The sequence below is a fragment of the Eleutherodactylus coqui genome, chromosome 10, assembly GCF_035609145.1.
Source record: "Eleutherodactylus coqui strain aEleCoq1 chromosome 10, aEleCoq1.hap1, whole genome shotgun sequence".
Classification (NCBI taxonomy): Eukaryota; Metazoa; Chordata; class Amphibia; order Anura; family Eleutherodactylidae; genus Eleutherodactylus; species Eleutherodactylus coqui.
The window spans coordinates 25,729,220-25,744,864 of NC_089846.1; the positions used below are offsets into that span (position 1 = coordinate 25,729,220).

General features: G+C 46.4%; 1 protein-coding gene across 2 annotated transcripts; it reads right to left on the bottom strand.

Annotated features, from left to right (window-relative positions):
* Positions 1-5,056: 5,056 nt before the first annotated feature.
* Positions 5,057-11,532, bottom strand: DPM2 (dolichyl-phosphate mannosyltransferase subunit 2, regulatory). Of its 2 annotated transcripts, XM_066580648.1 has the most exons (4): positions 11,426-11,532; positions 11,249-11,338; positions 8,362-8,464; positions 5,057-6,599 (listed from the first exon to the last, which is right to left on the bottom strand). In XM_066580648.1, the coding sequence occupies exons 1-4, from the start codon at positions 11,426-11,428 to the stop codon at positions 6,541-6,543; spliced, it is 255 nt and encodes an 84-aa protein (XP_066436745.1). In that variant the 5' UTR covers positions 11,429-11,532; the 3' UTR covers positions 5,057-6,540. The 2 variants fall into 2 exon arrangements, with proteins under 2 accessions (XP_066436745.1, XP_066436744.1); XM_066580647.1 differs by lacking the exon at positions 11,426-11,532 and having other exon boundaries at positions 11,249-11,415.
* Between the last annotated feature and the right edge of the window lie 4,113 nt (positions 11,533-15,645).

Here is a 15,645-nt window from a genome sequence, read left to right on the forward strand (position 1 = left end):
CTAGTAGCACGTTGGAACTTCTTTGGCCTTCAGAACCGCAGCAATTTGTTCTGCAGGACTAAGCGACCCGGAGTGTCCCAAGGAAGGACACAATGGTGCTGGAACAGGTCGTGCTGTTATAGTCCTTCCATGCTAAGGAACATGTTGTGTGTTTGGACATATTCGGTAGAGCACCAGCATTGTATTCATCAGCAATGTGCCTGTGCAGAGCCTGTTGGTCAGAGCAGTGCTGACATCCTCCCCTGACCCATTCCATTGATGAGTGGTTTCTGTCCACTGGTTCCCCCCATCGCTGGATGTTTTTCTTGATCACCATTCTCTGTATACTCTCTACAAGAAGATCCCCTTATGTCCATATAAGAAAAACATCTAGTCTTATGTAATTTATTATTGTTCCGTTAGATCAGCATATTCCCATTCGTGTTATACCTGGTTCTAATCCTGAACCTCCCCCTTGGATCTTATCTCCTGAACTTTTTAACCCCCTATTTTTTTAAATGTTGCAATTTATGTAGATTGTATTGAACTGCATAGTAAAATGGTCAAGAACCCCCACCAAGAGCAGCAGAATACGTTTTCTCTACATAAATAACTTTTTTTTGTCAAAAAAAGTCCAGCCACTTGAAGTTGACGCTTTGCTTCAAAACTCGTCCTGCAGTTACATCTCAGGCAGATATGTAAACGATGAGAGTTGTGGTGATTAGATGAAGGGTCTTGTCACCTGAGGCCCTAAAAGTGGTTCCCCCCTTGGCCTATAAGATGCTCTCGGAGGCTCCTTGTGTGTAGTGACCTCTTCTTCTGCTTGTGTAGAGCTTGTTGACAACTAGACGCCTCCACGGTGCAGAGGAGAGATTTTACCCCGTTACCAGAGCCTGAGAGGGGCGCATTATTGGGATGTGAGAAGCTGGATGGTCGTATCCATGAATTGTCCCCCACAGGCCGTTCTAAACAGACTGTTAGGAGGTGTTAGGACCAGAGGATGTGTGAGGCACACAAGGTGATCGGGCTCAGAACACTCTTGACAGACCACCAATAGAGAGGAGCGTCTGACAAGCACAAGGGACTCCGTGTCGTTGTCCACCATCCAGAGAAAGGTGCCGCCATTGTTACACCCGTGTCCGTCGAAACCATTTACAGGCGCTTGGTTGTAGGACATTTGGTCTAACGGTGCCAATTACGTGTACGGACTTTGACATCCACCCACCATCGCCTCTGTTTACAGTGGCATCGTAAACAACGAAAATGGCCCGCTACGGAGTGGAACCGGGTTGTCTTTAGTGACGAATCCAGGTTTAGTTTGGGCGCTGATGACGGCCGTGTTCGTGTCTGGAGACCTAGGGGTGAGAGCCTCAATCCTGCCTTTGCTGTGGAGCTGCACACTGCCCCCTGCTGGTGTGATGGTCTGGGAGGCCATCACATATGACAGTCGGTCACCCCTAGTAGTGGTTCAAGGGACAATGACAGCTCAGTGATATGTTCAGGACATCCTGCAGCCACATGTGTTCCTCTCATGGTGGCTTTCAAGAGGCTTCCCACAGGATAATGCTTGTCCACACACAAGGGGGTCACATGTATGGGACCATCTGGGACGCCAACATCGGCAGCCTACGAGTTTGCATGATCTAGAGGCTCAGTTACAGCAAATGTAAAGCGATGTGCTGCAGGATACCATAGAAACTTGAAAGCCTCCATGCCCCCTGTATCACATCTTACATCCAAGCTAGAGGTGGCCCAACAGGGTACTAGAGCCTCTATGCCCGCCTGTATTACATTTTGTATCCAAGCTAGAGGCGACAACAGGGTACTAGAGCCTCCATGCCTTCCCGTATCACATCTTGTATCCAAGCTAGAGGCGGTACAACAGGGTACTAGAGCCTCCATGTCCCCCCGTATCACATCTTGTATCCAAGCTAGAGGTGGTACAACAGGGTACTAGAGCCTCCATGCCCACCCATATCAATCTTGTATCCAAGCTAGAGGTGGTACAACAGGGTACTAGAGCCTCCATGCCCGCCCATATCACATCTTGTATCCAAGCTAGAGGCGGTACAACAGGGTACTAGAGCCTCCATGCCCACCCATATCACATCTTGTATCCAAGCTAGAGGCGGTACAACAGGGTACTAGAGCCTCCATGTCCCCCCATATCACATCTTGTATCCAAGCTAGAAGTGGTACAACAGGGTACTAGAGCCTCCATGCCCACCCATATCACATCTTGTATCCAAGCTAGAGGTGGTACAACAGGGTACTAGAGCCTTCATGCCCGCCCATATCACATCTTGTATCCAAGCTAGAGGCGGTACAACAGGGTACTAGAGCCTCCATGCCTTCCCGTATCACATCTTGTATCCAAGCTAGAGGCGGTACAACAGGGTACTAGAGCCTCCATGTTCCCCCCGTATCACATCTTGTATCCAAGCTAGAGGTGGTACAACAGGATACTAGAGCCTCCATGCCGACCCATATCACATCTTGTATCCAAGCTAGAGGAAGTACAACAGGGTACTAGAGCCTCCATGCCCGCCTGTATCACATCTTGTATCCTAGCTAGAGGAGACTCTTCAAGGGCTCAGTTTTCTGCAATAAACTATCCTTTTGTTCTGATTTTACAATCACACAGAGAAAGTTTCATTCCACACCGACAACTTCTAGGGGAGATGTTTTTGGCAATGAGTGTACATGAGGTTATCGTTTAAGGGTAGTGCAATGTGAAATACAAGTAGTCATTGCCATAGTTAATGATATCACATGGCTCCTGTTTGTCACTTGCTCAGTATGCCGCCGGTCCTGGAGCCGCTCACACGTCCCCCGGGACACTATAATCCTTTCTCTATTTACAGCAATCAGCGTGCAAATAGCTGCAGTGATTGTGCCCTGGAGGGCGGGGAGCATGGAGCAGCCCTATTAATGGCTGGAAGCATCAAACATACACCTTACCATTAACCCATTACACAGCAAGACTTGATTATCACTGTAGACAACACGGATCTGTGGCTTCCCGCACACTTTATATCGCTTAATCCCATGCAAAACATAAGCGGATCGTGATAATCGTTAGTGAAAGTGATGCAGAACATAAAAAGATCATTATTTAGGTCTTCACTCTGCATTAACCCTTTCCAATCCACTGTCTGACGTCTGAAGACATTCTGATTGAAGGCTGTACAGCTCTGATGTCAGAAGACGTCCAGCAGGGTATTCTTACTGTATATTACTGGCCGCTCTGTTGTCAGGGGCCTCTCCAGCATGTCCCATACCGCAGTGCTGGCTGTAGCCAGCAGATGGCGCCATTGTATAATGACAGAAAGAGAAAGACCCCTAGGAAACCCTGAATCCAAAATTGGATTGCAAAGGGGTTAATCCCACCACTGCCATCACTAACTGCACATCAGCATCGAGTAACATGGCCTCCAAAGGCTGTATGCACACAGGCAAGTGTGATGTAGGTCAGTGAAAACCTGACCAATTTCCACGCATGTGCAATGCGTTTAGCCATAAAAAGGTGGGTTTTTGCATCCGATTTTCACGAGTGTGGAGTAAAACAAAAAGCTCACGTGGTTCTAATAGTAAAATGTTTGTAAAGCAGAGTGCATAATGTGTGACACGCTCCCATAGAAAATAACATGTGATTCTTGAAACAGAACCGCACAGAAATGGGACACACTGGGATTTTTCAATCTCTGAGTTTCTGCTCCAAGATAAAAATCACTCAAATGAATCAAAACGCTGAAATGGGTCCTTTTACCACGTAATTTCAGTGTATATCACAATCAGACAGAACTCCCGTGGAAATACAGCCTTTGGCTACATTCATATCGGCAAGCGAGATATTGGGCCGAGAAACTCAGCCTGATATCGTGCTTTCCAATATGCATTTTTCATCCTGATGGGAGGCGTTTTTTATTCAAAAGCCCCAATGATCCCAAATTCTGAACACCCCATGAGGATGCAGCACCTCTGTGCATACATGACCATTGCTCCATACACTTCTATGGGATGGAGGAAGAAGACATCAATCTCCCTCTGCCCCATAGAAGTGAATGGAGTGGTGGTCACACATGTGCACCACTGCTCTATTCTCACTAGGAAATTGGAGTGCGCAGATGTCACTATTGAGGGAGTTCCCAGCAGTCAGACATTTATTCTCTTTCCGGTGGATAGGAAATCCTAGACTGGTAGAGTTGGAAGGGACCTCCAGGGTCATCGGGTCCAACCCCCTGCTCAGTGCAGGATCACTAAATCATCCCAGACAGATATTTGTCCAGCCTTTGTTTGAACACTTCCATTGAAGGAGAACTCCCCACCTCCCGTGGTAACCTGTTCCACTCATTGATCCCCCTCACTGTCTAATATCTAATTTGTGTCTCCTCCCTTTCAGTTTCATCCCATTGCTTCTAGTCTTTCCTTGTACAAACGAGAATAGGGCTGATCCCTCTGCACTGTGACGGCCCTTCAGATAGTTGTAGACAGTTATTAAGTCTCCTCTCCGCCTTCTTTTTTGCATAGGACATGATTTGCAGACCGCTCACCATCTTAGTAACTCTTCTCTGAACTTGCTCCAGTTTGTCTATGTCTTTGTTTAAAGTGGGGTGCCCAGAACTGGACACAGTATTCCAGATTAGGTCTGACTAAGGAAGAGTAGAGGGGGATAATTACCTCATGTGATCTAGACTCTATGCTTCTCCTAATACATCCCAGAATTGTGTTTGCCTTTTTGGCTGCTGCATCACATTGTTGACTCATGTTCAGTCATTGATCTATTAGTATACCCAAGTCTTTTCCACATGTGCCGCTGCTTAGCCCAACTCCTCCCATTCTGTATGTGCTTTTTTCATTTTTCTAAATAAATGGGAAACCCCCTTTAAGCCGTGAAGCAACCCCATGGTATATAGCTACAGCTGTATGCAGTGATCTGCCAATAGAGCGGCTGCTGCACGAAGGCGCCATGACAATGTCTGGGCCCCCACCTACCACAGGCTGCATAGGAGTCACATATCGTTAATCCTCCCTTGGTCATGAGCTGCCCAGAAAGTAAAATTAAATAACTAAGGAATGTGTTCCTGCAATAAAAAGAACTTTTTATTAACAAATGTATTGATTAAGTTAGTTTCCCTTCAAGGTATTCCAGTGGTCAGCACACCGAGGGGAGAGACCATGTATGTCCACCTGGTATTTATTAGAATACTGCCTGTTTAAGGGGTTCTCCAGGACTTCTACCTGCTGCTCAGGATCTCCACTGATCAGCTGATCACACTGTTAGTATTGCAGTGGACCAGTTTGGTACTGCAGGCACAGTTCCCACTTAAAGGGGTTGTCCCGCAAAAGCAAGTGGGGGTATACACTTCTGTATGGCCATATTAATGCACTTTGTAATATACATCGTGCATTAAATATGAGCCATACAGAAGTTATTCACTTACCTGTTCCGTTGCTAGCGTCCTCGTCTCCATGGTGCCGTCTAATTTCAGCATCTAATCTCCCGATTAGACGCGCTTGCGCAGTCCGGTCTTCTCCCTTCTGAATGGGGCCGCTCGTGCCGGAGAGCTGCTCCTCGTAGCTCCGCCCCGTCACGTGTGCCGATTCCAGCCAATCAGGAGGCTGGAATCGGCAATGGAACGCACAGAGCCCACGGTGCACCATGGGAGAAGACCTGCGGTCCACCGTGGGTGAAGATCCCGGCGGCCATCTTCGCAAGGTAAGTAAGAAGTCACCGGAGCGCGGGGATTCGGGTAAGTACTATCCGGTTTTTTTTTTAAACCCCTGCATCGGGTTTGTCTCGCGCCGAACGGGGGGGGGGCTATTGAACAAAAAAAAAACCCGTTTCGGCGCGGGACAACCCCTTTAATTCAATAGAAGCGGTGTCTGTAATACCAAACTGGTCCAGTGCAATGCAGACAACATCTGCTTCCAGGGCTGTCCGCACTGACAGGAGGTCTGGCAATCAGCATGGATCCCAAGCAGTGCCCCCATGATTACCCATCCTGAAGATAGATAATCAATAGTAAAAGTCCTGGAGAACCCCTTTAATCACCAGCAACTTGTAACGAGTGTGGCACAATAATTTCTGACGATGTGGCCAATTACCATAATGCACTAGGATCATTAATACATTCTAGTTCACACCTGCTTCGTGTCACAGTGGCATTTTAAACCCTAATCAAAAAGTTATGTATTGAATGTCTCATATGATAATGGATATCATAAAACAAAAAATTAAAATACATCCTGTTCAATAACTGCTTAAGGGCTCATTATCATAAATAATCATTTGCTGGGCTTTTAGAGGAGACCTGCAGCTTGATTCCCAGGTATAGAAAAAAACCTGCACCTGTCATAGCAGACTTCAGCCAGCAGGTGGCGGTGTATAACAGCTGTACGCAGAGTGCAGTTATATGAAGGGCCATAGTGCGTGTACTGGGATGTGCAGTAACACAGTCATATCAGCGCCGGGAGATATGATGTCACATGACAGTCAGGAATGTTGGTTGGAGTTCAAATCAGTCACATAAAAAAGGGTCCAATAACTTGCTCATATCTTCACTGGGACTTCTTTTTAGGACTTCGACTTTTCCACATGACGTACGTCACAAAGACACCTAATAGAAGAGATATAAGAATGTAATTAGTGGCTGTACGAAAAGCAACACTTCCATGTGCAATCGAGTTGGAGCTGCCAAATAACACCGAGGCACGTTGGTCACGAGTCTGTTGATAATGTAAAATGGACTTTACTTAAAGCGTCTCCACCAATCAGGATAGCCATACACATTAGACAGCTGTCATATATCTTGCCTGACCCCCATATACACACGCTCAGCTTGGATGACTATGGGGAGTGGAGAAAGTCACTGCCAGACACTACTGGCAGCAGCTTATCTCCAGAGTACAAAATGATTGGGCAGTGGAAATCCAGGGCAGCTCCAGGCCCACTTACATGGTGGAGCCCACCCAGTGCCACGGATCCCCAACACCAATTTTAACCATATCAGCGTCTACAGAAAACCAATGGTAGAGCTTTGTAGCCTACCATTCTCTGTCTTGCAGGCTGGGCTTCAGGCCAGAGGTCTATAGAAAGTCGAAACCATAGACATAACATCAGGGCCCAGGAACTATGGCAACACTGCATCATGATGCCCGAGCCGGGTGTTATAACTGTACAGGCCAGCATTAGGCAAGTTTACTTTTTTGAGGGAAGGGCATAAGTTATTGTTTGGGGGCACTCAGAGAGCATTATTATTTTCTAGGGGGCATTATTACTGTGCAATGAGCACAACAGTGGGCATTATTACAATGTGGGGGCAGCAAACTGGGTGAAGCAATATAAGGAACAAAATTACTGTGTGGGGCACTGAGAAGATAACCATCACAAAATGGCTTCTTGACCTTTTTCAGGGTTACAATCTATGTTAATCACCAGGGTACAAAAGATGGCACCATTCCAGCGTTGTGCACGAATACTGTCTCTGGCCTAATACGGGGCACTATTAGAACTATTATTTTAGGGTCAATATATCAGTTACTATTTGTAGGGGTGCTGCCTGAGTGGCAATATATAGAGGGGGATTGTTAATTATAGTTATGCCAAATTTTCTTCTGAAGCACAGTATTTGGGGGCATAGGGCCACACAGCAGGTACAGTAATCAGGGCAGATTGGGTAAAACAGACACAGAATCATGGGTATCATCAGTGTTTGTGCAGGTAGGTAAGGCACTGAAAAAGCGATAAGCCAAAAAGACTGTTACAAACTTTGAAGAGACAAGTTGTGGCAAGGAGTAGTCATGGTGGTCTGGGCGGGATGGAAAGGTGAACAACTCCCTTCAGAAAAGAGGTCACCTGCGATCACTGGATATAACTGTATGGTAATCCCTTACAGTACGCAGAGTGCCTACGTAGAACTGGTGTCTACCACTATAGGGGAGTAATATTGGTCTTTGTATAACCACTATGTGCCTCTGCAGTTATAGACATGCATTACAAGGGACGGGGGGGGGGGGGGGGGGGGCACTCAGGATATTTTGTCCCTCCTTGTTCAAACCCCCCAGTTTTGCCTCTGAGGATAGACCCTAGTAGGCAACAGTGCCAGGAATCTTTATCCCACTAAATTCTGCACACCTTTTATATGACAGGGGATTGGGAAGTCAGGAGTCACAGAAAAGAGGCCCAAGAGTTTTTCCTCGGTGTAGCCACCCCCGCTGTAGAATATAAGGAGCCGGTGTGACTTTTTTTAGAAGCCGCGAAATGAAGTCCCACACACATCAATTGACAACTACTTAAATTGGCGCCAGAGGCGTATGTCTGGCTGCACTGTTAACCTGGCGCCTGTGGGGCGGCAAGCCCTAGCGTAATACACGACTCACCCATGAGGAGAAGCAGAATGAGTCCGGCTAACAGCGGCAGCAGCACCGCATACTCGCGTGGGAGGAAGAAGGAATGAATCACATGTTCGCTGTCAATAAATGGCTGGAAATAAAGAAAAACAGGAGGCGGCATTACCGATAATGATCAATCATCTTGTTCTAATGCAATATCACAACAATAGTGCCCACTTATAGGTCAGACGAATGTAGGCCAAACCTGGTAATGTATATGGTGCGGGCCCTTATGGTAGGTGGAAGGATCAGGCTTGTCAACGGGCATCCATGCCATCCACTGTCTATAGTGGGCAATCTACGAAGAACTGTGCTGTATGGGAATTTCACATTTGATACCTCTAGGATATCCCGTAAACGGCTGAACTTTAGAAAAGACTTTGTGGTTCAAGATCACTGCTTTCTGTCTGTGAACGGGAATATTCTTAGAACTAATGGCTGAAAACCCGTACATAGAGGTGACTGCAATGCTGTGTGGAGGCTATACTGTAGCACACCCTCAGGTCTGAGAATTTGGAGAGCAGATTTCCACATTAGGCTGGGTTCACACAGGGTGGACTTGCCACAGAAATTGCATCCAGAATTTCGCCGCTGCAAACCCCGGGATTGGCCAACCATGTGGATGAGATTTGTCAAAAATCTCGTCCACGTGGGATAGCGAATCCATCATGGCAAAGCTGGCACTGCGGCATGGATTTCCCGGCCACAGCATGCCCATTCTTTATTTTTCCGTTGCGGCCGCACTCTCTTCTATTGGAGAGCTGTCCGCAACAGAAAAGCATGCGGCCGAGCCGCTCCAAATGCCGCAGGTTTTGAAGCGGCGCTTTCCTGGCGGAAATCTCGTGGTTTTTTGTTGCGGCAAAACCACGAGATTTCCGCCGGGCACACGTCCCGTGTGACCCCAGCCTAAAACAATGCCGATAATCCGCAGCAAATCTGCACCAGTAGCTACAAGGAAACAGTGCAGATACTCCGCTCAGCAAATGCGCCGTGTGGACTTACCCTAAAGGTATGTTCACATATGGCGTGTATCACATATTCTCCACCATGGATTTGTGTGCGGACAACATGCAGCATATTACACCACAAGCCAAGTGGATGAGAATTCAAAAAACCCTTCTCCACGTGCTGCAAAAAAAAAAAAAATCTGCAGCATAAATTCTCCTATGGTGCTAATTTTCAGTCCTCAGCGTGTCCATTTATACTGTAGATTTTCACTGCAGATTTCGCCCCTTCAAACAATGAGGTGAAATCCACAGCGAAAAAAGCCAAATGTAACACATTTTATTGCAGATTTACTGTGGATTTTCTGCAGCAGACAGCATGGCGATTTCACTTTTTGTGTACTTATTGCGAAATCGCAGCTGAATTCTCGAGAAATCAGCCGCTGACTCTCGGCATGCTGCAGAGTTAACCCTTTCCAATCAACTGTCTGACGTCTGAAGACATTCTGATTGAAGCCTGCACAGCTCCGATGTGGCAAGACGTCCGGCAGGGTATTCTCATTGTATATTACCGGCTGCTCTGTTGTGCGGGCCTCCCCAGCATGTCATATACTGCAGTACTGGCTCTAGCCAGCAGATGGTGCCATTGTATAATGGCAAAAAAGAGAAAGCCCCCTAAGAAACCCTGAATCCAAAATTGGATTGCAAAGGGTTAAAGGGCTGCTCCAAGACGCTTTTAAACTTTCGATGACTTTCAGGTTATCAATAGATGATCAGCTGAACCCTGGTGTCGCGGTCAATATGGTCAGTGGAAGACACAGAAAGTGCTGGCCAGAGTTAGTGCATTCACGCAGGAGATTTTCACGCGCGAGTTGCATCCGATAGTGATATGGATGGAACTCGGTATCAGATGCAACTCGTGTGGTGCAGAGTACTAAGGCAGCAGAATGCAGTCCTAAGCTCTCGCTCACGATCTGAAGGTTGCGAGTTCAATCCCAGCATGGTTCAGGTAGCCGGCTCAAGGTTGACTCAGCCTTCCATCCTTCTGAGGTCGGTAAAATGAGTACCCATGGTGAGGGGTAATATATAAGTTACCTGAAAGCCCTGAGTAATAAGTTGGTGCTATACGATTTTTATTTTTTTTACTCGAACGTGAAAATAACACATTGATTTGCGATTCCTCGTAAGGATACAAATGCGATTTTTACCACTGAAGCTATTGGAAGCACCTGCAATTTTTTTTTTCACAAATGTGAAAAATCGCAAGCACATAAATGTAATGCGTTTAAGCAAAAACGCATCGCGCTCGCACCCAGAATCTGTGGCGTCATTTTTGTAAAGCGCGAATCCTTCAGGCTGTAGTTAGATGCGCGGCCACGTTCACACAGGACGGATTTGCGACAGTAATATGGATGAGACTTCGTCTACGTTGCTGCAGAAAATATCCGCACTCAGGGCGGATTCGCACAGGCGCACTTGCTTATGCCAAATTTGCACACGCATAGAACAGAATATATTGATTTTAAAAAGTACAGTGAAATATGCGAGCGCGCGCGGTAAAGAGATTCGTTCGCGGCACAAATACTTTACACTGATTTGTGCACAATTGCGCATACGCCTGAGCGAAGCCTCCCTGCATCAGCGTGGACATTGATCGCAGTGCGGAATTTAAAGCCTAATTTAAATCTAACAACGGGCTACAGGCTGTCTGAACAAGCACATAACACTTTAGCCCAAAGCATGCTGGGACTTGTAGTGCATGGGGAGCTACAGGCTGTCTGACCAAGCACATAACACTTTAGCCCAAAGCATGCTGGGACTTGTAGTGCATGGGGAGCTACAGGCTGTCTGAACAAGCACATAACACCTTAGCCCAAAGCATGCTGGGACTTGTAGTTCTGCCTGGCTCTAGTGTACCGCCCAGGACTTACCAAGCAGATGACCCACACTGTGTAATAGAGAAATAAGACAGCGCTGAAGGCCACCAGCCCGACCCCCGCCAGCCGGTCACCGCCTGTCGCCTGTAAGAAAACACAGACAATGAGCGACAACCGTATGACAGAACAAGTCGTGTCTTCCATCACACTGAACCCTCCGCTCCAACTCACCATGCTGCTACGTCACTGCGCCGCATACGTCCGGATTACTACAGTAGCCAATCAAAACAAGGCGTACGGCGCAAAGGATCTTGGAAGTTGTAGTTCTGTCATCCTTGCACGTAATTGACGCGAAGATTTGACTTGGAACGAACCAAAATGAAAAGCGGTGGGGGGAGGTGGGAAGCCTCATCTTCACTAAATTGATAAAATGGGGTAATTTCTCTTTCTTGACGTTTGTTTTCCTCTTAAATCCTGTCGTTGCCGTTTTTTATTTTAGATTTTCCTAAATAATAGCTGCTTCGTGTGGTGATATAATGGGTGTTATATGCTGGATATTGACTTGATAGGATTTATGGGAAATGTAAAAGCCCCGCCCTCAGGTAGTCTGAGCACGTCCCATAAATCCTAGGGAGTGCCCCATAACAGTAGCTTCTAAAGTGTCATTTTTCATGTTTCCGGGGTTATTTTCCTGCCTTTTCCCCCTGTCAGCAGAGCCGTCTAACGCCTTGTGTTTTGCAGGACGAGTCATAATTTTTTTGTAGTACCTTTTAATGGACCTCTATAAGGCCTCCTTCCCACGAGCGTGACGGGCTCCGCCGCGTAATATTACGCAGTGAAGCCCGTCACGGCGCCCCCCAGAGCCCCTATACTTACCTGCGGGAGATAGCGTGAAAACGCTTCCCCGCCCACCGCCGTCGCGTCGTGTGACACGCCCACCGCGTCACGTGACGCAGCCGGCAGTGTCATGTGACGCGCGGGCCGCGTCAAATGACGCTGCGGCGGTAGGTGGGGAAGCGTTTTTTCACGCTATCTCCCGCTGGTTACAGCGGGAGATAGCGTGAACGGACGGCTTCCATTGACTGCAATGGAAGCCGTCAGCGCGTACAGCCCGTCCTCACCCGCAGCAAATAGAGCATGCTGCGGGTGAGGACGGGAGAAATCGCGGTGCGTAATTCCGCGGTGGAATTACGCATCGTGAGCATTGTGCTATTAGGTTCAATAGAACCTAATAGCAGGGGGCCACGCAGCGGATTTTTGCCGCGAATTTACGTGGCGTAAATCCGTTCATGGGTATTAAAATGCACTGAAAAATACCCAAGCTTTACTGATATAAGGGCAGGTGTATAGAGCAGTTACCATCAGGAGGGAAATGCTATATGGGGAGGCAACAAGTGCAAAATACTGATGAACGACCAGTCACGCACCTACCATGCACTGGGGGGCGCTGCTTAGTATTATATTTGCCAAAAGGGCATGTAGTTCATCTCAGGGCCCGGCTGCTTCTGCAAATATATATGAGGTATTAGTTGGTATTTTGGCCAAAATACACATTTCTCGCAGCCCAACATCAAGGATCCTCCTGTCTTGTGAGTCCCTACACCAGCATTAACCCCTTAAGGACACGGACTATGTTGGTCATGACGATTTGGGGGGATTTTCATTTCCACTTTTCAAAAGCCGAAACTTTTTTATTTTTCCGTAAACATGGTGATGTATTTTTTTCTGCGGGTCGGTATGATGACAACGATACCTAAAATATAATTTTTTTTAGCTTTTTCCACTTTTGCACAATAAAAATCTTTTTTTTGGAAATTATTATTTTTACATCGCTGCATTCAAAGTCCAGTAACTTTTTTATTTTTCCATGGTCAGAGCTCTGGGAGGGCTTGAGTTTTGTGTGATGATATCGGTTTTCTTTGTACCATTTTGGGGTACATACAGCTTGTTAAATCATTTTTATTGCGTTTTACGGCAGGCAAAATGAGCTAAATAAGCATGTTATCTCAGTTTTTAACTTTCTTTTTTAACAGTTTTTGCCGTGCAGGGTGTGTTCAATTTATAGTATAGGTCGTTACGGACACGATGATACCTAATATGTGTTGTTTTTTAAATTTTTTTATACAAATAGGGGAAAATGCTCAAAAAGTTGTTTTTTTTACACTTTTTATATAACTGTAGGAGACTTGAACCATAACAGCTAAACTTATGTCCTGTGGCATTAAGGGGTTAAAAACAATTCACTGCTAAGGTCCTTTTTTTGCACCTGCTACCTCCCCCACATGGCATATACCTCCGGCATGCTGCTGGGAACTGGTCTATGTGCCGGCCCTCGTAGCTTTAGATCAGTAAGTTTGGCCATTTTTCACAACTCTTTTTTGTGGATTTTGTCCTTTTCAGTGAATTGCACATAATGTATTACAAGTGAAGGTGAATTGGAAAAATACATTTGCACCATTTTTGGAAGGTTTTGCTTTTGCAGCATTCATGGTGCGGTAAAAACGACCTGTTAACTCTATTCTGAGGTTCGGTACCGTTATGAGAATAATACATTTCTAGATTTTTTTTCAGTCTTTTAATGTTTTAAAAAAAAAATTTAAAAACACGTTATTTAAAAAAAAGGTGCTCTTTGTCGTCATATTCAGAGCCCCGTAACGTGTACAATTTTTTTCTTCATTGCCGGGGCTCTGTGAGAGCTCGTTTTTTATAGCTACTCTTTATGGGTACGACTTTCTGATTACTTTTTATTTAATTTGTATCGGGAGATGGGGTGACCGAAAACACGCAATTCTGGAAAGCTTTTTTAAGGCCTCGGTCAGACGAGCGTGCTTTTTGTGTGCGCAATATGAACGCTTCTAAAAGAACCAACGGTTCCTATAGATGCATTCATATACGCAGAAGTAGGGCCGCAAAACGCCGCTCACCTAAGCAAGATGTGCAGGAGTTTCCATTCACTCCTATGGGAGCAGGCGTTAATGGAAACTCCTGCGCACAGAATAGCATCCCTGCTGCTTACAGCAGGACATTTAAAAGGGGCTTCTGGGCAGTAGCCCCTTTTAAATGTCCCGCTGTAGGTAGCGGGGTATTCCTCCTGCCCCCCTGCTGGGAAATTCGCCCAGGGTCAGTAGGGGATTCCACCCACGTCTCTCCACAAGGGATTTCCCTATTCCGGGGAGAGCAAGGGCGGCGAGGTTACAGGGATTCCCCCTGAGAACGTAGGAGGAGGGGGCGGTGCTAGACAGATCACCCTCTAGCCCCTCCCTCTATGGTTTGCTATAGGGATTCTCTGGGCTGCTATACGGAAAAATCGCGGCATGTTCTATTTTCGTGCAAGTCATGAGAATAGAACATGCTGTCTGTGTGTTGTGCAATGTGAGTTGCACCCAAGAATGTTGGGTGTTTGTGTGAATGTACCCTAAGGCCGGCTTCACATAAGCGTCTTGTCATTCGCGTGAGCATGAATGTAGCATTTTTGCAGAATGAATTAGGCTTGTTTGCGTGTGCATCGGCGTATTTTACGTTTCTTTTTGCGGGCAGCAAACAAAGAAGCACCAAATGAAATGGCTAATTAGTCTTAATGAGTCCCAGGTGTGTCCTTTATCTGCGCAAATCTGCAATGTTTCATTCATCTCATTGCGTATAGCGTGCACATTACCTTCTATGAGGACCCTTTGGTCCGCAAATACGCGGAAAAATGGAATTAATTTTTTTTGCGTATCAGAAATGTGCGTGCAGAATACGAAAATGTGACCCAAGCCATTGAAATCTAGGAGTTCCATTCTCTGTGTATTTTGCACATGCAGACACGCATGCCAATACACCCGTGTGATAACTTTATAACTTGCTACAGCCCCTTTAATAAAGTGCGTCCCTTTGATTTGAAGACTTGACTCTAGAGGACGACCCAAGGATACGTGTTGATTGATGACTATTTGATTTTAAGCGGAAGCGCTCGTTAGTGTCATTTTCGTCACTCCAGGCTGACGTTCCTAATTTCCATTAGTCGGTGGACTTTCCAAATCGGAGTTAATAATAGAAAGATTTTAGTAAGCGTAAAAAGCCGTTACCTAGCAACACGAGCGGAGATGGTTGGCGTGATTGTATAATTAGGCATTTCTTGGATCACTGCTGACTCGCCATGGAAATAAGAATTACGCGTTACTTTTTATATTTTACACATTTTAAGTTAATTTTGTCTTTTTTTTTCTTGCTGAGTATTGCTTTTATTTTTGGCCAGTAGAAGCCCCTCCCCCATATGTAAGGACTAGAGATGAGCGAGCATTGTCCTTAGCGAGTACCTGCCCGCTCGGAAGAAAAGGTTCGGGTGTCGGCGCAGGTGAGAGGTGAGTTGCGGCAGTGAGCAGGGGGAAGCGGGGGGGGAGAGAGGGAGAGAGAGATCTCCCCTCCGTTCCTCCCTGCTCTCCCCCGCCGCCGGCAGCCGAACCTTGTCT